Source organism: Urocitellus parryii, chromosome 3 (assembly GCF_045843805.1).
Source record: "Urocitellus parryii isolate mUroPar1 chromosome 3, mUroPar1.hap1, whole genome shotgun sequence".
NCBI classification, from domain to species: domain Eukaryota; kingdom Metazoa; phylum Chordata; class Mammalia; order Rodentia; family Sciuridae; genus Urocitellus; species Urocitellus parryii.
In genome coordinates this window covers 135,868,876-135,895,727 of record NC_135533.1, presented here as the reverse complement: position 1 = coordinate 135,895,727, position 26,852 = coordinate 135,868,876, and the positions used below count along the sequence as shown (strand labels likewise).

Here is a 26,852-nt window from a genome sequence, read left to right as displayed (position 1 = left end):
CATTGGGCAGAGTAGGTTCTATCCTGAGTCTCCAGGGCCACCAGGGAAGGCATGTATCCTACTGCAGTGGAAGGGTGGATTTGGTGCTCTTGCGGTACCTGGTCCACCTGAAACCTGTGTGATCACCTGCTCATTTTCACCCTTTGAGAGTGCAGCAGAGGCTACTGGAAAAGATATTATATGGGCTGCCCATGAGGTTCTGGAAGACTCCATGCTGGGAAAGAGTGACTCTGCTTTCTCCTGTGCCCCAGTGTGGATCCTTAGGACCCAAACCAAGATTCCCCTTAGATGTTTTAGGTCTTGAAATGAAAATGTGTCTTTAGCCAGAGGGCCAGAAGAAATGCAGCATGCTCTGCGAGTGAAGTCACAGCCTCGCAGTGATGAGGTTCCCGGAGCTGGGTCGTCCGAGGCCCACTCTGAGTAGTGGATACTTTGGTGTTCACGGCTGAGTTTTGCTGATTATCTAAGACCGCTCTTTTCAATGTGGCCTCTCTATTACAGGCCATCACCACAGAGGGGAAGTACTGGAAAAGTCGCATTGAGTTTGTGATCAGGGAATACCACAAGTGGAGGACCTACTTCAAGAAAAGGGTATATAAAAGTGAATGAATGAATGAATGAATGAATGAATGAATGAAAAGGGTGTTGTGTCACATTTTTCGCAACCAAAACACTCAGGGTCACTCCAGGGGAACTGGACTGCACAAAATAACCACACAAGAGACAGAAATATTTTTTTCTTTGGGAGGGTCCTGTGACGGCTCCTCTGACTTTAAGGGTTCACAGAAAGAGTGGGCGCATGCTGACCCCTTTTATTGAGGAGAAGCCATTCAAGTGAGGCCAGCGGTCAGGGTTCAGGGGGCTGAGTCTAGCTTCATGATGTCTGCTGTCAGCAGGTTGACTGCCATCTAGGAAGGCCACAACCAAAGGCAGAGCAAGAGAAGGGGACACACAAAGGGCATTTCCATGGAACATTCTATCCTAAACAGGGCAAAAGGGTAATATCACAAAGGAACAGGTGAGCATAGCCCGACCCATGGGGCTGCAGGGAGGCACGCCTACGCATGAAGACACATTCTGCTACTTCAAGGATCGGGGCAGCCGTAGAGGGCCACTATGAATGTGGTCAGATCACTACGAAAGTGACCGACAGAGCCTCTATCAATCACGGGAAGGAAAATGCTAGTTACTCAGAGCGACAGCCCCCCATAGTGTTGGACTGGGGCTCCCCCAAAGAACATGTTCAGGAAGTCCCTGTAGAGGAGGGAAGGAGCACAGCCCCCATTCAAAATACTGGCCCAAGGCCCTGGGCTCCACACTGCTCCATCAGAGGCAGAGCATCAGGAAGGAAAGCGGGAAGCCAGCATTCACACCCTAAGTGGTGGCCTTCAGTTTCCTCAGCTCTGAACAGGGCTGTTTCTTCCACAGACCCTGGCTGGGAACCTCCTTTTTGACCAAATCCTGGGGATGGCAATAAGCAGGGTCCCTTTCCCTGCATGCCTCCTAGAGAGATGAGGCCCAGGTGCTTCCAGAGGGTTCACTCACATTGTGGGGGAGATGAAGCTGGGTCCTCTTCCCTCCCAGGGCTCTTGGTGACCCCCTGGTCCCACTCCTTTTGTCCATAGCTCCAGCAACACAAGGATGAAGACCTCTCCAGCCTGGCCCAGGTGAGTGATTCTGTGAGCCCTGCCTGGGAGAGCTGTGGGACAGGGACTGCCTGAGGTGGAGACAGGTCCATCTCAGGACTTGCGGGTGACTGCGGAAGCAGCCATGAAGGACCCCCTGGGCATGCTGGGAGGAGCTGCCCTCTACCTCCTGCCTCATCTTCACAGCACGGCTCTGTGGCGTGCTTCCCAGTACGGTGGGACTGAGGATTCCAAGTTCCACAGCTGCCCTTTGATGTTTCCTCCCCCTCTGTTGGTGGCAGGATGATGACATACTGTATTGGCATAAGCATGGGGATGGCTGGAAGACCCCAGTGCCCATGGAGGAGGATCCCCTGCTGGACACGGACATGCTCATGTCAGAATTCAGCGACACCCTCTTCTCCACACTTTCATCACACCAGCCAGTGGCCTGGCCCAACCCACGAGAAATAGGTAACCCCAGCTCAGTCCTGGAAAGCTGGCTTCTCTGCCAGGCCTCTCAGGGTCATTTCTGAGCTGCTGCATGTCATCTGTCAAGGCTAGGCAGAGAGGAAGAGAAGGATCAGCCGACCTCCTTCACTTAGGGCCACATGCACTGAATGGGGTGGGGACTACAGATTGAGTCACACTTCAGCAGCTGTCATTCCCTTGGCACCACTGTGAGAAAAAAGCAGGGGTGTGGTCTGAACCAATTTAATGTTTCTGATATTAAATGTTAGATATTATTTCTGATACTGTCCTGCTGTCCTCTTTAGTCAGGGACACATGCCAGTACTGAGATCTACATGTCAGGGCCATGTGACTCTAAAGAAAACTGGAAGCACTTGTGGACCTGACTTCCCAACTGGAGGCCTCCTGTCTTCCAGTGAACCCAGAGAGACTGAAACTCAGAACTGGGAGAGGGAGTGGAGGGTTGGCATCTGCTTAGCGGCTTCCTGGGGGTGTCCCATTCCCTGATACTCCATTTACCCATCTAGTAAAAACTCACTTTTCCCTGCCTTCTGAGTGTGGGAATGGCCACAAACCTCCAAGAATGTAGAAACCCCAGCCAGCTGCCCACAGTTCTCCTTGGAAGAATCTAGAATGTGAGCAGGGCCAAGAAAATCTATTCCAGGTCTTTTATATGTTCCCACACCCTGTCTGAGAAGGCAAAGTGATTCCTCTCTCCTAATTCTCCCTCCTAATTCTTTCAGCACATCTAGGAAATGCAGACATGATCCAGCCAGGGCTGATCCCTCTGCAACCCAACCTGGACTTCATGGATACCTTTGAACCTTTCCAGGGTGAGGACCCCAGGGCAGAGGGAACACGGGCCTGGCTCTTCCTGCCTGCCACAGAGCACATTGGTGCTTCCCTTTCAGAAAGAGAATGGTTAGAGTGGACATGGTGGAAGACTTAGAATTTTTCAAAAACTAAACTTTTATTTTGTAGTAACTGCAAAGCTTGGGAAATTTTCCTGGGCCATTGCTCTCTCAAAGGAAGTTGACATTCTCAGAAGGCATTATCACCACTTTGGAGCCTGACTATGAGCAGTTCTCCCTCTAAGCAGCAGAGGGCACTGATAACACAGCCACCTCCCAACAAAGCTTCCTGCAGTTAGATCAGGTCCTTGAGCTGCTGTCATCACTGAAATGCCTGCCTGGCCTCAGGAGTTTTCAGTCAGCTGTGGTGGCTCTAGACAGGCACCTCTTTCTACAGAAGAAGTGGGGTACTCTGTGGTCATGGCAGCCCTGAAGTAGGATGGGGTTCAGCCCTGTTTGTTTGGGTCTTTCTTCTAAGAAACGGTGGACACCCAGAGCTCAAACACCCCTGCCGGCTTGTTCTTTTTTAGATCTCTTCTCTTCCAGTCGCTCCATTTTTGGCTCCTTGCTGCCTACACCTGCCTCAGCATCTGTACCAGATCCCAACAGCCCTCCTGCTCAGGTAGAGGACATTGGGGAAGTGGCAGGGGGTAGCAGGCATGGGGCTGTCATCATAGTTTGCAGTAGAGCTAGGTCAATGACATAACCATGCAATCACAAGCAAAGTGGTAGGTGATGCTAGATGCGGTGCTGAACACAGGGATCGGGTAAAGAAATCCCAGAGTCCTCTTCAGAAGCATTCTTACACACCACAGGTGTTCTCCCCCGAGGATCCTCATGACTTATGTGTGGCCAGTTCTGTTCTGAACAGTTGAGATAGGATTAGCTAGAGAGAATGAAAACACGGATCACTAATAAAAATAGTTCTGTGTATTTCTTTCACTTGTTTTACTTAGTAATCAACAAAAGTTGGTTACCAGGTGCTGAGGCTACAGAACTGAACAAGCTGCCCTGGGAGAATCCTCTCTGGCTGGTGCCTGTATCCAGTTAGCTACTGGTAACCTGGCACCATCTCCCTCCACCTGACTCGGGGAAGAATTTCTTCTATAGAAACCGAGGTCTCCACAGTTGATTCCTCATAGCTTTTCCCACTTAGGAAGATATGGCCTGCCTAGAAATTGACATCTGAAGCTGTCCTGGGGGAACCCCTGAGCAGCTGCAGTCCAGGCCAACTCTGCTCTGTAATAGAAGATGACAGAAACTGTAGGGAGACCCTTACTGGACTCCAGAAACCAGATATTCCCAGGCTGCTGTCCAGCTGTGTGGAGGCCGCTGCTTTGTCTGAACTGTGTTATCATTCAGCTCCTCATGGAAATAAGACTCCTGTCAACGCCCTGGGGACACCGATCTATTTTCCTAGCGCAGCAGCAGAGAGATAGCATTTCAGTCCCTCCGTCCCAGTGTCTGAAGTTGAGCTTTGTAGTACGAAAAACACTAAAGGGTGAAGGTGGACGTCTGATCCAAGTTGGCCCTTCACTTCTCTTCCTTTCTCAGGGGAGCGTCCTGCAGACCTCTGCTCTGCCCACTGTGAGCCTTCCCGACAGCCTCATCGTACCCTCTGCTGCTTCCTCCCTTGACCCCACAGGTGGGCAGGGCTGTGAGCGTGCTTCTCAGACTGAGGACCCGTTTACCCAGTCCCCGGACTTTGGTCCCTCGGAGCCTCCCCCAAGCGTCCCTCAGCCCTTCCTCCCCATCTTTACCATGCCCTTACTCTCCCCCAGCCCTGCCCCAGCCCCTGTTCCATCTGCATTACCTTTAGTTTCCTCTCCTGTCCCTGCCCTAAACCCCCCAACGCCACCTGCCTTTCTGCAGAAGTTTGCTGAAGTCAGCAAGTCGCCCCCTGTCATCACCCACACGGCTTCCGCCACCCTCACCCACACAGCCTGCACCACCACCTTCAGCCAGAGCCAGGGCCTTGTGATCACAGCCCGCCACCCCACCCCTTCCCCCTCCCCCTGTGGCCTGGCACTGTCCCCTGCCCCCCGGCCACCTGCTGTTGGGCCTCCCCAACCTCGTTTAACTTTTGTACACCCCAAACCTGTATCCTTCACTGGAGGGAGGCCCAAGCAGTCCCCCAAAATAGTGCCTGCTTCCAAACCTGAGCCCAGGTCCTTGGTGTTGAAGAACGCTCGCCTGGCCCCAGGTGAGTCAGGGGAGTGCACCTGCATGGGATCTCCAGGGAGGGGTGTCCCCCTGTCCCAGAGGCTGTCAAGCTTGAGGCCATCCCTTTCACACACACACACATTTAAACAAAGTAGAAGTGTCATGGGTAATGCATGTGCATGATCTATTCCCTCTTCTATTTTATGTCCTTTTTTGAAGTTAGTATCAGCCCACAGTTTGAAAACACATGGTCTGGGCCTGGGCCTCTACTCAGAGGTAGAGCGCTTACCTAGGCACTGGGTCCAATCCTCAGCACCACATAAAAATAAATAAGATAAAGATATTGTGTTCATTTACAACTAAAATTATAAAACACACACACACACACACACACACACACACACACACACACACACACACGGTCCCAGGCATCTCTTTCAAGAGTCTATAATGTGTCTTCTTCAAGAAGTTGCAAAAACAACTTAGATGCCCTGGTGGTCTTGTCTCTCCCTTGTGGTGAGGGGCCTAGAGGGTGTATGTGTGTATTGTTGTGTGTGTGTGTGTGTGTGTGTGTGTGTGTGTGTGCCCATGCACACACCCGCTTCTTGGGAGCTAGGCCACCTGCAGCTTGGGGGCTGGGTCTGTAATGGCAGGCCCAGGCCTTCCCTTCATCTTAGCCTTGTCCTGGCAGCTACCTTTCCAGGCCAGCCACAAGCAGTGATCATGACATCAGGCCCTCTGAAGAGAGAAGGGATCCTGGCATCTACTGTGTCCCAGTCCAGTGTGGTCATCGCACCTGCTTCCATCGCTAGGGTGAGGAGGGCCCCAGGCAGACCTCAGTGTCTGAATCACCCCAGAGCAGCCTGCATTTGAGTGGCTCTCATCCATGGTAACCGGTCTGCTCTGCTGTGCATTAGCACTGGGTGACCAGTCTCTCCCATGTCACCACAGGCTCCTGGAGTCACGGAGTTCCACAGCAGCGTCCTGGTGACAGACCTCAGCCATAGCACGAGCAGCCAGCCCACCCCTGTCTCCCGGCTCTTCTCTCCGAGCACAGTGCCAGACTCCCTGGTGAAGGGCGAGCAGACCCAACTGCATGGGGGCAGTCCCCAGGGCCCTGCCTCAGGGTCCAGTGAGTGTTCACACTACTTGAGTAGTTGGGACTTCACACAGAAACGAGCAACTGCCCATGGGCCTCCAGGACTGGGACATGCTGGGTGGGCAGCAGGGTGACTGGGGCAGCACTCATGCGCAGGCCACCGGCACACTACGGCACAGGCAGCTGGTGTGCTTGGGCAGCAGCCACTGTCTTTTATAAGGACAGGTTTTGAAAAAAATGGACTCTTCAGTCTAGAAAGATAAGGAGTTGAGAGAATTATGAGTTAAGTCCCTAAGATAAGCTCGGAAAAGCCCAGGGCCGCACAGCCCTGCTGGTAAGATGAAGGAACCTGGGGTCAGAGCCATGCTGTGGAGCCTGACCATAGTTTGGGGGAAATAATCCAGTAGAGAGGACGTGAACCTGGGACGTCTGGTGCAGTAAAGTGGGGCAGGCCAAGAAGGCTGGAAAGGGACCCAAGAACTGTCTGCTTAAGAGACGGCAGTGACAAGAACCATGAGGTCACAGCGCTGCTCTACTTGTTCTGTGTGGGTCCAAAGGTGGCAATGGGTTTTGATTAAAAATTTCAGGGAATGGGTAAGATAAAAATTTAAGAAAGCATACATGTAGAGTTTAAAGAACAGAAATAAGACAGATTCCAATGTGCTCCACACACAAGGTAAGAACAGGGACCTTACAAACCCTGTGGAAACCCCTGGCTGCCTAGAGGTAGTATTGTAGGGGGCTGGGTCAGCAGTCAGACCTCCCCTCTAATGGCCGCCACTCCCTGAGACCTGGGGCTGCAGAGCTCAGGCTGCGTTCCTGCCCCATATCTGACTTGCCTTTGCCGGGCCTTGCCTGGGCTAAGGGAAATACCCCTTTCAGTGTTGGCAAGGGTTTTTTTTACTCTGGGGCAACTATGAAAGGTTAAAAAACGGGCCTCTAGTCTCAGGAGTTGGAGGATCCCTGTGTCTGAGGGTTGCTAACCTTCCTTCATGATAGTGAGTCCTCTCTCAGGCTCTTCCCTGAGAGCAGTTTCTGTTCTTCCTAGGTCGAGACTGCCCAAACTCAGGGAAGGCCTCTCCGTGTGCGTCAGAACAAAGCCCTAGTCCTCAGTCTCCCCAGAACAGCTGCTCAGGGAAATCTGCAGACACCAAAAACGTATTTGCATTAAAGGTATGACGCGTCTCTCTTGGGTCTTGATTTCCTTGTCAGGATGAGGAGAGAAGGGAAATAATATTCAGGAACCTTGGGGCAGCTGTATCCATCTGGAAAAAAGAACCACTGGTTTGGCATTTGTCTGATGTCACACCCTCAGGCAGCCAGAAACATTGAGATCCAATCCGCCCCTCTGTTGCCCCCCCCCTTCCCCTCAGCCAGCCCCTTGGCAATGAAGGCCTATTAGAAAACTTTGTGTGGACCTTGAACCCAGGGATCAGCTTTGAATCCTCCAGCATGATAGGGGTGCAGCTTTGCCACCACCAGTTGAGGAAGGCCGCGGCAGCCAGAAGCACTGGGTTGGAGAGGAGAGGTGGTAGCTGTAGTCTACCCTGGCCCCTCATTGGATCCTTTTAGTTTTTTGTTGTCCCTCTCCTGTGTAGCTCTCTAGCCCTGGCCTATCATGTGCCCCAGGGTCCCAGTCTGCTTCCAGCCACTCAGTGTCAGGTTGGGCAATGAGGAGGGATGCGGTCCAAGGCCTGCTCTTGTCTTAGTGACCAGTTACTTCCCAGCAGCACCGGCATATCTCAGCTGAGCAGAAGAGGCGCTTCAACATCAAGATGGGCTTTGACACCCTCAACAGTTTAATCTCCAATAATTCCAAGCTGGTGAGTTGCCTGAGAGTGTCAGGTGGTGGTGACAGGATGGCTCTTCCCTGCGTGCCTTTGACACACCAGGTGCTGCCACCTGAGTCTCCTGCCTTCTGCAGACCAGCCATGCCATCACACTGCAGAAGACCGTGGAGTACATCACCAAGCTGCAGCAAGAGCGGAGCCAGATGCAGGAGGAGGCCCGGCGGCTTCGGGATGAGATCGAGGAGCTCAACACCACCATCATGTGAGGCTTGGGCTGGGTGCTCAGCCTCACACATTCACGTGGCAGAGGGACCTTTTGTGGTTTTGCTGCTGACGGAGCCTCTCCTACAGCATTTAGGTTCTGGTCCTCTGCCCACAGGCCTGCGTTTGTGCCTGGCAGTGGCCCAGCAGCAGGCCGGCCCTGCCCACCTGTCCCAGGGTTCTCCTCTGCCGCCAGCTGCCTTCAGAGCTTTCCCTGATTCCTCCTGTTGTTTCAGCTCCTGCCAGCAGCTGCTCCCCGCCACAGGAGTCTCTGTCACCCGGCTTCAGTATGATCACATGAGAGACATGTTTGACGAGTACGTGAAAAGCCGGATCCTGCAGAATTGGAAGTTCTGGATTGTATCTTTGGGTGGTCTTTTTTGCTCTTCCCTCCTGTAGGCAACATACTGAAACAGTAGACGTGACGCTCAGTTCCCTTAGAGAGCTTTCTGCGTGGTTGACATTGGCTCATCATGATAGGCAGTGCTAGTTTCTGTCTCTGGGGAAAGAGGTATGTTCTGGCCTGGCCTGCGTCCAGGGGAGAGCTTCCAGGGTGCTTTGCAGGAAAAGCCAGGAGGCCACGTGACCTCTTCTGCTATCTAGGTCTGTGAAGAATGCTGGAGCCACCAGCAGAGGCAGCAAGCGGGGAAGGAAAGGGGTCAAACAGCCTCGCAGCCTTTTTACTTTTCACTGACAGGTGGAAACGGGGCTCACCTAGTTACAGTGGAAGAGTGGGGTGCAGTGCATTCCTGTAATCCCAGCATCTTGGGAGGCTGAGGCAAAAGGATCTCAAGTTCAAAGCCAGCCTCAGCAACTTAGACTCTTGTCTCCAAAAGGGGCTGGATTTGTGGCTCAGTGCTTAAGAAGAACCTCTGGGTTCAATCCTTGGTACCAAAAAAAAAAAAAAAAAGAAGAAGAAAAAAAATTTACAGTGGCAGGGGCAAGGGCTGGGGCTGGGGCTCAGTGGTAGAGGGCCTGCCTTGCACGTGTAAGGCTCTGGGTTGGATCCTCAGCACCACATACCATCTATAACTAAAAAAATAATCAATATTTACAGTGACAGAGCCTGGATTTGAAACCAGTCCCCTCAGATTCCTCTCAGTTTGTGTTCACCTGGCTTTGAATGTCCTGGGTACTAGGCCATGTCTTTGCCTTCCAGATGGCAGTACAGTTCTTACAGGGATAGCTTCTTCACCAGCTTCCGCTCTGCCTCCAAGTAGGCAGGGCCCTCGTGTGGCAGGTCAGCCATGACGTGGGGCCAGGGGCCTGGCATTTGGAGGAAACAAGCACATGGAATGCAAGGATTACAGCTGCAGCAGTCTGACAGGGCAGAGCCACCTGTGTGTACTTCCGTGGGTGGTTTTAAATGAAGAGATGGCAGACACTCGTCCATGTGACTCAGCTTGCTTTGCTCTCCTGTCTCCTGTCATTAATGGAGCCAGGTGGCATCTGGAGTGAGAACCTGTCACAGGGCTAGGTGGGGGTGGACAGTGAAGTCCAGGAGACGTTGGTAGCCTGCTGTCACTGAGCACACCTAGGAGGGTGTGGCCCTGGTTCAGGAAGCAGCCAGGAGCTGCCCAGTGCGCGGGCACACAGAAGACATGCCGACATGCCCCCTCCAGACAGCTGCTCATCTGTCAGCTTTGGGCCTCCTGTGTTACATAAAAATCTGTTCATGACATTATTTCAGGACCTGTGTCTCCCTGCCTTCTGCTCACTCCGTGGTCATAGTTAGAGAAAACTATCTGATCACACGGAGGACACAGCTTGCCTGGAGACAGGACTGCCTCTGTCTCTGATCAGCTCTCTGTGCTTGACACTTGCTAGTCCAGGGGAATCAGGAGGAAAGCCGGGCTGTCACTGGGTTTTGTCTTCCCTCAGTTGCCTGCTCTCTGGCCCTCCTGCACACTCTCTTCTCCTTAACCCATGCCCTGCAGTTTAGCATCATCATCAAGCCTCTGTTTGAGTCCTTCAAAGGGATGGTGTCCACTGGCAGCCTGGAGGAGCTGCACCAGACAACACTGTCCTGGCTGGACCAGCACTGCTCCCTGCCCATCCTCAGGCCGAGTGAGTGGGATGGTTGATGCTGGTGCCGGAGAGAGGGAGGGAAGCAGGGAGGCATGTAGCTGGAATCAGTGCTTAGGGGATCCTGCCCGCAGTGCCGGGGATGGGAGGATGATGCCATACAAGAGGCCCTGAGCCAGCAAAGCTACTGCAAGGGCAGTGTGTCTGCCAGTCTGCTCCAGTCCAGCTTTGTTATTGAGCACCTGGTATTTGCTAGGTGGCTTTAGGGGCTATTGACTATTGTTTAATTCAGGGTACAGGCAGCTTTTGTGAGGACTGAGGCTAGCAGGGTCTGGGCCGGGGCCTTGCCCACAGTCCCCCCTGCACTTGGCTCTGGACTGTCGTCTTTATGCCTGAAAAGCATCCTGTAGGGTCTCGCCTGTGAAGTCACGTGCTCTGCTGTTGTGGGTCGTGTCCCCAGGCTAACTTGCCCTTTGTCTTCCAGTGGTGTTGAGCACCCTCCGGCAGCTGAGCATCACCACCTCTGTTCTGACAGACCCGTCCCAGCTGCCAGAGCAGGCATCAGAAGCTGTCACCAGGATTGGCAAGAGATCGGGGGAATCCTAGCCACTTAGATGGCATATGACCTCATGAGATGCCTGGAGACCCGACCTGTCCCCGCTCTTCCTGACGCAAAGCCTTGGGCCTCCCTGCTCTACTGGCTGTCAGGATGCCACGCTCAGGGCCTGCCCACAGCGATAGCCCATCTTGGGAACCCCTTGCTGTGACCTCTCTCTCAGCAACCTCAGTCACCAACCTCCCTGCCCACAGGGCAGCTGGACAAAGGGAAAAGCGCCTTTCTAGTCCTAACCTGCTGGTGGCCCGTCTGGGTCCTGGACCAGTGAGTGAAGCAGATGGGACAAGGAGACAAAGCCTGATCCTGCTGGTGGGAAACCTCGCGGGTCCCTCTGAGTTCCTGTCTTGAGACTTCCTGCTCCTCCACCCTCGGCTTCCTGCGCTCCTCTGGTGATCCTGCCCGGGGCAGGCAGAGGACTTATTCCTGCCTCTGACCCTGACGGCGCCTGGCCCTTGTGGGTGACCTGGGCTTCTGTTCCAACTGTGGCTTGGTGGGCTGCCCTCTTCCACCCCATAGGCTGCTGGGGAAGTGCCTTCCTCACAGACCCGTAGCACACAGGCCCAACAGAGGCGCCGAGCATGCACAGCATCGCCCAAGCGACTGCTCAGCTCAGAGGCCCTCCAGCTGCCTTGTCAGTTGTGTTTGGTCCACCTGGTGTTGTGTTCTCCTCAGTGCTGCTGGGGACCTGGCCCAAGGCCTGTGGGGGTCCTCTTACAGCTGAGGCCTCTGCCCTGATCCCCACCTGGTGGCAGAAAGGGAGGCGTGCCCAGGGAAGTTTCCCTGAGTTCTGGCATGCAAAAGGCCCAGGCCGCACTGTGCAGTCAGCTGGCCGTCTTGTCTGGTGGGGGTCAGCTGGGATCCTGAACAAGGGCAGGTCTTAGACCGCATGTCAGCATGCTCAAAGTCCAGCCCGTCTGTGTTTGGGGAGGAAGCTAAATGCTGAGAGGGTCACCTCAGAGCTATCTTCAGATGTCCCCAGGTGAGACATGAAGGACTGCACTCGGATTTGGTACAATGGAGGTGTGGCTGGAGGTGGCAGGCATCCAAAGGTTCAGGGGTCCTGAGTGCACGCTGCAGCTGGAAGGGATGAGGAAGGACAGCTGCAGGTGGTTGCACCTGAGTGCTCTCCCCAGCACTCAGGTTCCTCCTGGGAAGAACGTGCTTCTCTGATCTGCTGTGAGGATCAGAGCCGCCTTTCAACCCTGGCCTCCCACCTGTCCTCGCCCTCATGCCTGAAGGAGTCACCTGAGGAGGAAGCCCTGGGATGCCCCTAAGTTCCACCCAGGCAGAGGCAGGGGCTCCAGCTCCACCTCAGCCTTGGTGGATGGAGGACAGAGAAGGGGGTGTCTCTTTCAGCCACTGGCTGAGCCACCATCTCTGTAGTGGGCCCTAACCAGCCATCTGCTTCCCTGTCTGCACTTCTGCCCCGTGTAGAGCAGCTTGGTGGCACCCCTTAGCCACCTCAAAAAACATGTTTACAGGCCGAGGGGTGAGCAAGGCATGTGGGGGCCGGTGCTTTGTATTCCACTGGGAAATGGTAATGGAATTGATCCCTTACCCCAGGATAAATTCAGAGTTCCCTTTCAGAAGTTAAGACCATATGTCAGCATGCTCAAAGTTCAGCCCGTCTTGTGTTTGGGGAGGAGCCCCACCAGGATCAGAAGGGAGAGAGGACAACCAGACATTGCTGGGAGGGCCTTCTGGGGGACCCAGGCCCAGCCCTTCCCACTCCTGTGCCTTGTAACCTGCAGGTGGTGTAGTGGTGGCCAAGGCTCTCCTGATCAGGGGGCTCCCACCCCTACTGGGGAGGAACTTTAAGAAAAAAAAAACAGTGAGATGTAAAATCATCGGCCTCCTGCTTCATGGCCTACCTCTCTTTTGCTGAATTTACGTTCATGATTCAGCTAAGGCTGTTGGGTCCCGTGAGACCGGAGCCGGCATGTGAGCGCGTGAGTGTGTGCGCCCTGGTGGACTTAGCTGGATGCCCGTTTCTGTCTGGGACTAACTTTAGTCTCTTGGTGCCTCTGCTTGCTGTGGCTGTGAGGCCGCAGTGCCGTGTCTCTGCTTCACATGGGATTGTCTCATGACCTGGGAATTTTCTTGGTTTAGAGTCTTGCCTGATGAATCTGGCCAAATGGAAGGGCCTGTCCTTGACCTTTGTCCTGGGCTCCCTGGCTGGCGTTTGGGGCAGCTGAGGCTGCTGTTTATACACCTTCCCACCCCATTCCTGTCCCCAGCCCCTGTCAATGCTGACACTTTGAAGAGGAGAAAATTGACCTGAAAAGATAAAAACAGAAGGACGGCAGGCTTGTCAGTCTCTGAAAGTGTTTCTGTGAAATCTTCCGAAGCCATCAGTGCCCACATGCTGCTCATTCTTTCGCTATGAGTGGGAGACCACGGACGGGGCGGGTGCAGCCAAGGGGCTTTCTGAGAGTTGGCAGCAGGTCACACTCTGTCACCTTCCTGGGGCCCTATGGCAAGCCAGCTGCAGTCCAGCGGTTTTTCACTCAGAAGTCAGCACTGACGACACACTGGGTCTAGTGAAAGAAGGGTGGAGGGCTGTGGAGCCCAGTCCAGCCCCTGTCCCCTGCCACCCACAGAGGAGAGTCAGTGGACAACGAGCCTCCGTGCTCTTGTGACCCAGTTTAATCCCATGTGCTGTACTGGGGTTCTGACCCCTCCCCTCTTCCATAGCCTGGGCCTGAATGTTTCTGTGCCATGGCTGAGATGACCACTTGGATTCTCAGAGGACACAGTGCCCAGACCCCAGTTGCTCCCAGTGAAGGAGTGAGGTGGCTGGTAGCACTGGGCTGCCTGTGGTCAGAGCATCCTGGGGTGTGTGACGGGTCACAGGTCCTGGCCCTACGGGCTTACCCAGCCTTGGCCCAGGGCTCAGCTCTTCTCCCCACTGGCTCCCAGATGGGCAGGCTTGGAGGGGACATCACCCCTCCTTGCTTTCAGAAGTCCCTTCCCTTTGTCCTCATCTGATCCTGGGGATCCCTTTCCCTCTGCTGAACAGGCTCATGAAAGTGCGAGTGGGGCCTTTCTCCACACTGGGGAATCTGGCCTGTAGTTAGAAGCACCACTGCCAGTGACTTGGCTTTGCAAAGTATCTTCCTGTGGCCTCTGCAGGGGGCAGTGTTTGGGGAGCAGCCCACTGGGACACTCGGAGCAGCAGGATGTGGCTTCAGACCCTGTCCCCTCAGTGCCTGTTAGTATTAAAGAGGACTTGAACCATGTCTGGCCACGTGTAGGGGCGGGACAGTGAGGGGAAATGGAAGAGCTCAATAGCAGTCTTGACATTTGGACTGTCTGGTAGGCACCTTGGCCACCACCCACAGGCCACCCCGGGGTAGGTGGGCAGCTTCTCAAAGGCTCTAGGAAAAGGGGGTGGCCTTAAGAAACAACCCTATCCTGTGCCTCCTGCAGGGCCAGCCATGGGGGTGGGTGAGGCTGAGGACAGGCCTCCTCAGCTCACCAGACTGGACTGCTTGTTGCCACATGCAAAAACCAACCTTCAAGAAAGAAGGGAACTTGTCACATTGAATGTAGTCTTGTGTGTGTACCCACACTTGCACAAGCCTGCGTGTGTGCGTGTGTGTGTTTACTTCATGGAATTTTTATAAAATTCCTTTCCAATTATTTAGCAGAACTCAACCTCCATCTCGCCTTCAGACTTTGGATCCACAGTCATCCTGGGCAAAGCAATTTGAAGAGTTAGTTCTCTTGGGGTTTCCTAGTGAAGATCTGGTGAGGGGTGGGAGACACCGAAGTCACACATTTCCGGAGTTTACATCCTGCAGGGGGAAGGCCTGAAGGGCTCAGCCTGTCCCCAGGCCGCCTTCCTCCAGGGGCGCCCTGTTTGAATCTTCACCTGCCCTGGGCCAGCGGGCACACCGGCTTGTTCTGCTACTCCACGGCCATGGCTACAGCATGTTCTGTTCTTTTCCAGGTTTCAGTTATTATGTACATGGCTGTTTTTTTTTTTTTTTTTTTTTTCTGTTGTGAACTTCAGTGACTGCAGGGCTCCTTTGAGGAGGTGGTTACACCTGGGGGTATGAAAATCCAAACCAGGAAAGGGTCTGGTTTGACCAGAGGCTCCTTCTGTCCCTATCACCCCCAGCACGGCCCTTTGACACTCTGCTGTCGAAACGCGTTTCCACCAGCTGTATTCAACACTACAATGCATTTTTTAAACTATATTTGCATTCAAGACAATAAAAAAAAATCTTATTTTTTTGAAAAGCTGTTCTGTGTGGCCTTCAATGCTGCCTGTCAAGCTGCGGGCAAGGCGAAGTGAGGAGCCAGAACATTGGGAGACAGCGATTCAGCCTGGAGTGGAGGCTTGGGTGCAGGGTGTGGGGGGGTTGAGGGTCCTGTGCTTTAACAGCTGCTCCCTCCCTAACCCATCCAAACTTGGTCTTCTCCAAATTTTGCCCCCAGCACCTTTTAAGATTGCACATACCATATGGTACTGGGCTCAAATCAATGAGAAGAACAAAACAGACACCTGTTGCTTAGCTCAGTGGAAACCAGGGTCCTCCAGCCCACAGGAATCTGCAGCCCATCGCCTTTCTCTGCAGGGTGCTGGTTCTCAAGGCCCAAGATCCTGCTTTGTGTCATGAAGACTCTTCCCTGGGGGAGTCCTGAGGATCTCATCAAACACAAGCCTCTGCATCAGCCCACTGTGTCTCAAGTCAGGGATTCAGATTTGCACCACTGTCCTGTGAAACAAGCCAGCAGCTCCCTACAGGCTGGCTCTCTTATCCACCACCTGTGCAGGCAGGTGGAGGAAGAAGGTGTGGAAGAAGAGAGTGCAAACTAGAGATGACAAAAGCCTCCGCACCTGAACACAGGGACACTCTGATGTTCAACTTCCCAGTGTTTGTTGTCTAAGGCATTGGATCAACAATTAGCAGAAAGACCCGTGTCTTGGGGCCATTGCCATGACAAGGAGCCTTTTCAGTGCTGGGCCAGTTTGGGCTGTGCTGATGGTGACCTACACTCTAATCCCAATGGTCCTTGGACACAAGTCCCCAGGCAAAATCCTTCATGGCAGGGGTTTGTCACCTACCCTGTGAATGCAGGCTTCCTTGGGACCACTGTCTTTCTGGACACCCCTCCAGGATGCTCTGCCCACCCACCAGTTGCCAAGCTCAAACCCGGAGGCCTGAGACTCCTCTTCTCCCTCCCTCATCCCCCCTGATGCCAAGAGCTTCTCAATTTCCTCCAAATCCTTCCTCTCTCCCCATCCCACTGCCATCGGCACCCGAGTTGCCAGCTTCCCTGGGAGCTCCAGCCCATCATCTCAGCCCCTCACGCTGAGGGCTCTGGGGCAGAGTCTAAGCTCGTTGCTCTTCTGCTGGGTCCTTCAGGGCTTCCCAGGGGCAGCCTCAGGCTCTAACATAAGCCCTGTCCCATCCCGCCAAGCCCGGCCCTCCAGTGTACATGTGTGGGCCCGATGTCAGGCCCCAGCGCCCTGAGTCCCCAGGACACTGTTTGTGATTATTCAGTTTATCTTCCTTTTATGACAAGGGCCCAGGGCCTGGTACCCAGCAGAGAACTAGCACATGGCGGGGACCAGGTTACTATGGAATGAACTCAGCCCCAGAGCTGCCTCATGCCCTCAGAAAGCTGGAGGGGGGCAGGGAGGTGGGAGCCAGCAGGTACAGACGTCAAGCTAAAGAAGGCATTGAGTCCTAAGATGATATGTCAATTCCAAATTTCAATAATTTGGGTTGTAGATGTAACAATAATCTCCAAATGGCATTAAAAGCATTCCATGTTTTATTTATTTCTTTATTTGGTACTGGGGATTGAACCCAGGGCTATTTTACCATTGAGCTACAATGAAGACTGAGCCCAGTCATTTTTATTCTTATTTTGAGACCTCAAACTTGTGATCCTCCTGCCTCTGCCTCCCAATCTGCTAGGATTCACAGCATGCACCACTGTGCCCTGAGAAAGCTCTTCATTCATTTTCATGTAGCCTTGGTTCTGTGGACCTCAGTTTTGCTTCTTATTTTTGGTAGCTCTTTTTATATATTAGGATTTGGCTTTAAGCCTATGTAGTGTGATTTTTTTAAATCTTTTTAGTTCTGAAAATCTCCAGTACACCCTGAAGTAGAGAACGCTATGGTGAATCATCATCCACTTTAACAACAGTCCACTGCAGGACAGTTTTGTTCCATTTATACCTCAGCCCTACCTCTGTTTTTTCAAAGCAAATCCTAGGCACAGTATGATTTCACCCATCAATAGCAAATGTGCTTTTTTATGCCACTTCCAGAATTGTATAGATTCCTGCAGGGTCCGTCATTAAAAAGTTCCCAAAGGCTTTGTGAGAAGCTATAGAAGTCACCCTCAGTGAGAAACCTGGGGAATGGGGTGTAGTAATTGATCAGATTTTCTGTTTTGCTGAATCATTAGCTAGAAAACCCTACTGTTTAGCGAGGGGAAAAGCTTTCTAAGATAAGAGTCTACTTTCCTGCCTAAGTGGGCATGGTACAGCAACAGCCTAATCTCTTGATCTAGTCTGACTGAGCTGAGTTCCTGGGGGAAGGGACCCAAGGGCTGCCTGGTTCTGTGACTGTTGTGTGGTGGGAGAGGCCCGAATGAACCCCACCCTCATCCCAGACTGGTACCAGCTCCTCCCGTGGCCGTCCCTCCCATGGCCGGTCCTCCTTGTCCAGCTTTTCCTCTTTCCGCTCTTGTCCTCTGATCAAGACTGGCTAAGTTTGAGCGAGGTCAGGGAATCAATGGTATCGAATCTGAGCAGTGGGCCTTGTGAGACCCCAGAGGAGCCAGAAGGGGGCGTCTGGGAACAGCCCTGTGGTAGATGGCACCTGGGCCAGAAGCCTTCCGGCAAGCGGAGGAGGCACTGGGGAGGCCGAGCCCCACAGGGAAGGGCAGACTTCAAAGGAAGAGCCGGCGGTTATCTATCAGCCTCGCACGCTGTGTCTTACGTTTTCCTAGTTTTCCTAGATCCTGTCCCTTTACCTCCCCGGGGGCCTTTCCTTGTTCCTTATCTGTCCTGTCACAATATCCTTTTTTCCATTGACTCATTCAATCTCAAATCTCCCTTAAGTCCCTCTCCCAACCAAACTTACTGTGAAGTGGGCTCCACCCCCACCTTTAGCCTCCCCTGCCAAAACCCTCTTCATCCCCAAATGCTCTGTATCCCATGGCAGCACCCAGCTGCTCAAGCCAAGCCCCCCACCCGGCCTGGAATCCTCCTCCCCTTCCCACGCTCACCCCATTGGTGGGTCTCCCCGTTGCTCCCTCAAAAGGGCACAGTCCACCTCTCCTGCCATCCCCACGCCCTCTTGCCCGGACACCTTCAGTGTCCTCCATGCTTCGCTTCCTGGGCTCGTCCATCAATTTGCCACCCATGAGGCCGGAATGGTCATTGTTATGACCCTTGGGATGGTGGCCTTCTGCTCAAGCCTCCTGGGGCTCCCAGTGCCCTCAGCGCATTCACCAGGAGGCCTGGGTGCGAGATCCCACTCCAGCCTACTGCAGATTAGAATGGTGCCCGCCTGCGACTTTGGGGACGGGATGCACCAAGGAGACCTGAGCATTGTGGGTAGCAGGTCTTGTCACTTCTAATTTCTTGACTCTACACCTGACGAATTTCATCTTCCATGTTTCTTCTTCTTGCTAAAGCCACCCTTCGGGCCACCATCCTTGGTGGCACCTGGAGGCATTCCTGAGTTCCCTCAGCAGCCTGCCCTCCGCTTCTCATCTGTCAAAGAGTGTTACCAACAGTGGTCCCATCTCATTCTGTGGATGTGACTGGCACTGGCCAGGGTCATCTCCTAACAGATTCCTCGGCTTTGATCCACCAGGGTCAGGGAGCTGCCACGGCTTGCGGACACCCATCCCTTCTGACCCCACCCTTTCCCGCCCGCCCCAGCAGGAGCACTCCAATGCTGGTCTTCCAGGGGAAGGCCCAGGCCCTTGCCCAGCGCTTGGGACAATACCAGCTTCATCTCCAGTCACCTCTGGGCTCCAGGTTCCAGCATGGCATGCTGGCCACATGCCGCATGTCTTCCTTACCTCTGCCACCGGTCCCTTCCCCACCCTGAAGCCCTGGTGCTTTCTCCTGCTCCCTGTGGTCTGCCCTGGCCCGGCCCACCCAACCTTGGACTTTGAACTACTACCGGTAGTACACCATTTCTGTCACCCATGTCACATGCCATCTTCTGCCTGGTGATGTAATTCAGTGCCACCTTCACATCACCATCTTGCCTTAAGGACAAGGACATCTCATTTTATCAGCCATCTCGCCTAGCATGCAGCTTTTGCACCCTGAGTACTTAACTTAGTAAGGTCATGATTTAAATCACATCTACCACTCCCTGCTGGGATGATGCAACGGGCCATGAAGCAGGTGCTATTATTACCCCCACTTTAGAGATAAGGAAATTGAGGCTGAGAGAGTTACATAACTGCCCAGCGTCACTACTGCTGATCTGAGCTGTAGTCCCGGGGCATCTGACCAGAGCCCGGCCCCCGCCCCCTGGCAGCAGCAGACAGTGGGGCATCCCATTGCTGTTGTCCCATACTTATATTTAAAAGACCCTACAGAGCAGGTGTGATTTCCTCACTTCACACACAAGAACCAAGCCTCACCACTCATCCTTAGAACACTCAGCCAACCAGGAGCAGAAGGGAACTTCCTCAGCCTGATAAAGGGCTTCCAGGAAAAACCCTCAGCGGATACCACGATGCTGAACAGCAAAAGACAGAAACTTTCCCCCAAGATCAGGAGCAAGACACGGATGTCTGTTCCTATCTCTTGTCAACACTGCTGAAGGGTCTACCCAGAGCCCTTAGACAAGACATAGAAATAGCAGGCGATTGGTTTAGGAAGCCAGAAATAAAGCCAGTACTCTCATCTAAGTCCTAACCAGGGCTGACGAATTTCATCTTCCTTGCTTAGTTGCTTAGGTCAGATGAGAGCGGGTGCATTCAGGGTGGTATGGCCGCAGACGACTCAGTAAATGTGTAGATGACCTGATTCTCTATATAGGAACCGTAAAAGGATGCATGCACACAAATGCCCCTATGAGAGCCAGTGAGTTCAGCAGAGTTGCAGGAAACAAGACTAATATACAAAAGGCAGCTATACTTCTGAACACTATCAATAAACAACGCAAAAATAAAATTAAGAGTTCCATCAAAGAGAATAAGATCCTTAAGAATAAACTTAACTAAGGAAGTGCAAGACTTACCCTGAATACTACACAACATCACTAAGGAATATTAGTTATCCATAAAAAGGAATAAACTAATGATACATTCTACAATGTGGATGGACTTCAAAAGCATGCTAAGTGTCAGGCACGGTGGTGTACACCTGTAATCCCAGTGGCTCAGAGGCTAAGACAGGAGGATTGCAAGTTCAAAGCCAGCCTCAGCAATGGCGAGGTGCTAAGCAACTCAGTGAGACACTATCTCTAAATAAAATACAAAATAGGGCTGGGGATGGGGCTCAGTGGTCGAGTGCCCCTGAGTTCAATCCCTGGTATCCAAAAAAAAAAAAAAAAAAGGCATGCTAAATAAAAAAAGCCAGATGCAAACAATCATATACGACTCCATTCAAATGAGATTTCCAGAGTAAAGCTAGCCACAGAGAGAGCACAGACTGGTAGTTGCCAGGAGGTGGGTGGGGGTAAGTGAGCTTTGCCATCTTAATTGTTACAAGGTCTTTGGGGGGATGATGAAGTGTTTTAGAATTTACTATTAGTAGTGGTTACACAACATGATGAACACACTAAATACCACTGAATCGTACAGTTTATGATGGATAATTTTGTTTCATATCAATTTTGCTTCAATAAAAAATATTGAAAGAAACTAAAGAAGATCTAAATAAATGGAAGGACATCCCATGTTCATGGTTGGAAAGGCTTAATCTTGTTGTAAGATTGATGTACTCCCCCAATTCAAAGATTCAATGTGGTCCCCATCAAAATTAAAAAAAAAAAAATTTTGGTACTAGGGATTGAATTCAGGGGCACTTGACCACTGAGCCACACCCCCAGCCCTGTTTTGTATTTAACTTAGAGACAGGGTCTCACGGAGTTGCTTAGCACCTTACTGTTTGTGGAGGCTGGATTTGAACTTATGATCCTCCTGTCTCAGCTTCCTGAGTTGCTGGGATTATAGGTGTGCACCACCACACCTGGCAAAAATTCCAATTTTTGTTGGCCTTTTTTTTTTTTTCAGAAATGGACAAGATGGTCCTAAAATACATATGGTGATGAAAAGGACTCAGAACAACCAAAACAATCTCAAAATCACCCTTCCTAATTTTTATTTCCACAATGCCGAGGAGCACTTTCCAATTTTAAAACTTACTACAAATCTACAGTCACCAAGGAAGTATTATTCTGGAAATAGGATACATTTGTTGACCAAGAGGCCAGAACTGAGAGTCCAGAAGCAAATCTGTCCTCTGCCAACACAGCCCAGACCAGGGGAAAATAATAGCCTTCGTGACTTTGGAACTTAGAGAAAATGCACAGATCTTCCTGATTTTGGACTGGGCAATGGTTTTTTAGATAGGACATCAAAGAAAAAATAGGCAAATTCACCTGTTTATTTGCTGCACACATTTTTATGGTGGCTATAATTAAAAACCAAAAACATCTAGGCATGGTGGTACACACTTGTAATATCCAGGAAGCTGAGGCAGGAGGGTCAAAAGTTCAAGGCCAGCCTCAGCAACTTAGCAAGACCCTGTCTCAAAACAAATAATAAAAAGGGTGGGGATGTAGCTCAATGGTACAGTCCTCTGGGTTCCATCCCGAGTATTACAAATAAAGAAATAGCCAGGTATGGTGGCACACACCTGTAATCCCAGCGGCTCGGGAGGTTGAGACAGGAAGATCATAAGTTCAAAGCCAGCCTCAGCAACAGAGAAGTGTTAAGCAACTCAGTGAGACCCTGTCTCTAAGCAAAATATAAAATAGGGCTGGGATGTGGCTCAGTGATGGAGTTTCTCTGAGTTCAATCCCCAAAACCAAAAAGAAAGAAAGAAAGAAGGAAAGAAACTAGGTGAGGCTGGGGCTCAGTGGTAGTGCACTTGCCTGGCATGTGTGAGGCACTGGGTTCGGTTCTCAGCACCACATATAAATAAATAAAATAAAGATCTATCAACAACTAAAAAAGTGTTTAAAAAAAAAAAAGAAAGAAAGGAACTAAGTGTTGTCAAGAATCTCAAGCTATTGAACACTTGTGGCCAGTGGGAACAAAAGGGTGCAGCCTCTCTGGAAAATAACTAAGCTGTTCATTTAAAAGTCAAAGACAGAATTGCCATATGACTGAGCTACTGCAGTCCTAGGTACCTGCCCCAGAGAAGTGGAAGCAGGGAGCTTCCCACCTTTAATCTCAGTGACTCAGGAGGCTGAGAAAGGAGGATCCCAAGTTCAAGGCCAACCTGGGCAACTTAGTGAGACCCTGTCTCAAAATAAAATAAAAAGGGTTGGAGATGAAGCTCAGCACCCCTGGGTTCAATCCCCAGTGCCAAAACAAAATAAACCAGGGACTCTACCACGTCGTGTGGAAATATGTCACGGCAGCTTCATTCCTAACAGCCAGATGCAGGAATGACCCAAATGTCCTTGTACTGACAAATGGATAAATCGAATTACATTTATCTGTGCTGAGGAATGTTATTCAGCCATGAAAAGGAATCAAGTCATTTGCCCAGCATATGCAAGGTCCTCAGGTCCATCTCCAGCACTACAAAAAGAAAGAGAAAGAAAGAAAGAAAGAAAGAAAGAAAGAAAGAAAGAAAGAAAGAAAGAAAGAAAGAAAGAAAGAAAGAGAGAAAGAGAGGGAGGGAGGGAGGGAGGGAGGGAGGGAGGGAGGGAGGGAGGGAAGGAAGGAAGGAAGGAAGGAAGAAAGAAAGAAAGAAAGAAAGAAAGAAAGAAAGAAAGAAAGAAAGAAAGAAAGAAAGAAAGAAAGAAAGAAAGAAAGAAAGAAAGAGAGAGAGAAAAGTAATCAAGTTCTGACCCATGCCACTGCGTGGATGAATCCGGAAAACAGTGTGCTAAGGGGTGGGGAGAGGAAGTCCAGAGGGGCACTTAGAGTACAGTATTTAGCCTTCGGTGTAAAACTGGAGTGTAGGAAAAGCGGCAGGAGTGACGACAGGGTGGAAAGTTGGGAGCAGTTAACACCAGAGAGCGTCGGAGTCACAGCCCCTGACATCAGGAGGTGGGGGAGGGGCAGCCTGGCGACAGACAGACCTGAGATGCTGGCCGTCCAGGGAGATCAGAAGAACCTGGTCCCAGACAGTAAAACCCAGGCCCTGGGGACACTCCCGCCCCACAGTCCTCAGCCACGAGGAACCCAGAGGGGATTGAATGCTGATCGCAAAGGCTCTAGGTGTGTCACTTACCCAGACACCCGGTCACCGGCAGGAAAAGCCTCGCTGGCCCTGTACCTTGGGTCTCAGTCCATTCTTTGGGTTTGGAGAGGTGAGTGTGTTTCTCACATCAGGGGAGAATCGGGGTTCTCTGCTGTGGATGTACAGAACAGGAGACTAGGCAGATGAAACAGGGAAATGGCTGCTCACAGGGTGAGAAAGTGTTCTGGAATTAGCTGGTGTTGACTCTGTTCACACACACACACACGCACACGCACACATTGGTACCAGGGATTGAACACAGGGGTACTCGAGCCACATCCTCAGCCCTTGTTTATATTTTATTTAGAGACAGCATCCTGCTAAGTTTCTTAGGCCCTCACTAAATTGCTGAGGCTGGCTTTGAACTTGCGATCCTCCTGCCTCAGCCTCCTGAGAAGCTGGGACTACAGACATGCTTCATCTTGCCCGCCCCCCCCCACCCAGATTGTATTCTTCACAGAGATGAGCTAATTTGTCTAAAGTTACAGCATAGTTAGTAAGTAGAGAACCAGAAACTGAAACCCAAGAAGATCCGCTCTTAGCACTAACACTAAGAGAGAAAATGTGTCTGGGGCCGCCAAGCAAGTAAATCAATTAAGTTGGGATATTTGACTTTTCTTTTTCTTTCTTTTCTTTCCTATACTAGGGACTGAACCCAGGGCCTTTCACACTGAGCTACATCCCAGCCCTTTTTTATTCTTTATTTTGAGACAGGGTCTTGCCAAGTTGTCCAGGCTGATGTGGAACTTGCCATCCTCCTGCCCCAGTCTCCTGAGTCACCAGGATTACAGGTGTGCGCAATGGCACCCTGTGTAAATTGAGGTTTTGGGGGAGCCTCATGATTGTCATTTTGTTCTTTGTCATTACCTAAAGAATTGTCATTTGGATAGTCCCTTAAAGACTTAAAGGTCTGGGAAAAGAGATGCTGCCTTTGTGTACTGAGAAACTGGTTGTGCAAGGAAGCATGTCCCCTGAGGGGTGACTTTTTGTGCCATTCAAGCCCTGGATCTGGAGAGCAGGGCACAATGGACCCTCGGCTAATCTCAGATCAGTGAGAAGAAACGCAGGGTCCACCCCACTGCTCTGGTGGCAAGCCAAAGCGTTTGACCTCTGCTGACCCTTGCAGAACTCTCCAACTCTCCATTTTTCATCTTCTTTTCTCCAACTGCTATTTCATTACTATCATTATTTAGTTGTCGATGGACACAATACCTTTATTTTATTTATTAATCTTTGTAAGTGGTGCTGAGGATGGATCTGGGCCTCCCACGTGATAGGCAAGTGCTCTACCATGGAGCCCTCCCAGCCCCAACCCCTACTTCTTCTTACAATTTGAAATCATGTTTATTTTACTAACTTCTAAAATGATACATACTAATTATAAGAAATTTCAGGAAATATAAAAATATAAAGAACACTATTCCCCTCCCCAAAGGTCCTATTTTTCAATTTTGCTTTCTGTCCATCTGTGAGATAAATATGTTCACTCAGACAGAGGGACGCATACACAACACGTGCTTCTTAACTCCGTGGGAGCCATCCTTCAATGAACTTTCCTGAACTGGTGTTAGTCTCCATCCCTCTACTTGAGGTATTTTACTGTGCCATTTGGTAGTTCTTTGAGAAAATGGCCTTGGAGGGCCACCTCATGCCATTGTGGAGACGGGAGAGTATGTCCCCATGTGGCCTTGGTTTTAGTCACTGGGTTGCGTGGTAGGAAGGAAGAGTGCCTCTCAGGCCCCACTTTGGGAAGTACAGCGGACAGAGGTCCCATCAGCTTCCCCCAGCCAGTGACCCGTGGCCGGCACCTGGGGGGGGGGGCTCATTCCTGGGAGACAGGGCTCCTGGGATGGGTGACTTTGGCTTGGCTTGAGGATTCTCCCAGGGCCCTGCTCAACCCTCCTAGGATGGCCCAGGCCGAGGCGCAGTGGCTGATCCTCTCCCCACCAACAAGGACACAGCTCCCTGCCCTCCCTCTGGTCCTCACTGGTTTTATTGCTAGCAAATCTCTGGCTCGATGACCTGGACAAACAGGTCACATCACTTTTTTGGGTAGGCTTGGATGCAACTCTTAACGCCACGGTGGCAGAGCTGTGGTGTCAGCCTGTCGTCCAGGCTCCCTGGCCTGCTTGGGAAGATGCTCCCGGGGGCCGAACCCTCCGTGAGAGGATGCTGTCTCCGGAAGTGGCTGAGCGGGGCTTTCTCACCAGCCTCATCTCCAGCCTGATCACTTGCAAGGCCTCAGCTGTCGTCACTGTCACTGGCAGAAGGCTGCCCCTGCTGTCTTCCTGGGCACTTGTGGGGCTGAGCAGTTTCACATTTACTGGCTATTTGATTTCTGGGTTTTACATTTAAGCTTTTCTTTCTCTTCTCTCCTCTTCTCTCCCCTTCCCTTCTCCTCTCTCCTTATCTGATGGCCTCTTCTATTTCCTTTCTACTTTTACTCTCATCTCTTAATTCTCCAGAATAAGAAAATGACATTGTTTTAAAAATCCCCTTCTTGCGGAGCCTGATGGCGCCCACCTGTATTCCCAGGTGCCTGGGAGGCTGAGGCAGGAGGATGGCTTGAGCCCAGGTGTTCGAGGTCAGCCTGGGCAACCAACCTAGCAGGACAAATGTCAAAATAAAACAAAACAAAAAACACAACTTTTCCCTACCTTTACTTATTTATTTATTTTTGGTACTGGGGATAGAATCCAGGAGCACTCAACCACTAAGCCACATCCCCAGCCCTTTTTAAAAATATATTTTATTTAGAGACAGGGTCTAAGTTGCTTAGGGCCTCACTAAATTGCTGAGGCTGCCCTTGAACTTGTGATCTTCCTGTCTCAGCCTCCCAAACAGCTGGGATTACAGGCGTGCGCCCCTGTACCTGGCAGGATTCCCTATAGTTATATTACCTCTTCTTCTATGTTTCCTTTATAATTTGACATGCATAAGCTTTTAGTCAACCTTAGAGAATTCCTCCTGAGATAAATAAATAAATCAGATGATTATATTACTTTTTCTTTTCTGTGATCCCTGGTAGGTTATTTTCCTTTTCTCTGTGATTTATTAACACTGATTTTTTAAAATTAAAAAAAAAAATTTTTTTTTTGATGCTAGGGTTTGAACCCAGGGGTGCTAAATCACTGAGCTGCATCCTCTGCCTTTTTTATCCTTTGAGTCTCACGAAATTGCTGAGGCTGGTCTCAAACTTGCCGTCCTCTTACCTCACCTTCCTGAGTTGCTGGGATTACAGTTGTGAGCCACCATGCCTGGTGGCCCTGAACCTTTAAAAGTCATTATTTGGGGGCTGGGGATGTGGCTCAAGCGGCAACTCACTCTCCTGGCATGTGCGGGGCACTGGGTTCGATCCTCAGCACCACATACAAATAAAATAAAGATGTTGTGTCCACTGAAAACTAAAAAATAAATATTAAAAAATTCTCTCTCTCTCTCTCTCTCAAAAAAAAAAAAAGTTATTCTTTTGGATGGTTTTGGAAGTTGTCCTGTGAGATGTAATGTTAAATTTGTCAACAAATATTAAGATC

The 26,852-nt window shown here is 51.2% G+C and overlaps 1 protein-coding gene across 2 annotated transcripts in view; it reads left to right on the top strand.

Moving 5' to 3' along the window:
* The window catches only part of Mlxip (MLX interacting protein), a 56,798-nt gene extending 41,686 nt beyond the window's left edge, over positions 1 to 15,112 (top strand). Inside the window, exons 4-17 of one of the 2 annotated variants that reach the window (XM_026402924.2) lie at positions 502 to 591; positions 1,626 to 1,667; positions 1,928 to 2,099; positions 2,840 to 2,929; positions 3,478 to 3,569; positions 4,502 to 5,150; positions 5,802 to 5,923; positions 6,062 to 6,242; positions 7,258 to 7,382; positions 7,940 to 8,032; positions 8,134 to 8,261; positions 8,497 to 8,620; positions 10,198 to 10,327; positions 10,770 to 15,112. In XM_026402924.2, the coding sequence (XP_026258709.2) occupies positions 502 to 591; positions 1,626 to 1,667; positions 1,928 to 2,099; positions 2,840 to 2,929; positions 3,478 to 3,569; positions 4,502 to 5,150; positions 5,802 to 5,923; positions 6,062 to 6,242; positions 7,258 to 7,382; positions 7,940 to 8,032; positions 8,134 to 8,261; positions 8,497 to 8,620; positions 10,198 to 10,327; positions 10,770 to 10,891 (2,160 nt within the window). In that variant the 3' untranslated portion in view covers positions 10,892 to 15,112. Of the gene's footprint in view, positions 1 to 501; positions 592 to 1,625; positions 1,668 to 1,927; positions 2,100 to 2,839; positions 2,930 to 3,477; positions 3,570 to 4,501; positions 5,151 to 5,801; positions 5,924 to 6,061; positions 6,243 to 7,257; positions 7,383 to 7,936; positions 8,033 to 8,133; positions 8,262 to 8,496; positions 8,621 to 10,197; positions 10,328 to 10,769 lie in introns of both variants that reach the window. The other variant, XM_026402923.2, reaches the window with a different exon arrangement.
* Positions 15,113 to 26,852: the final 11,740 nt, after the last annotated feature.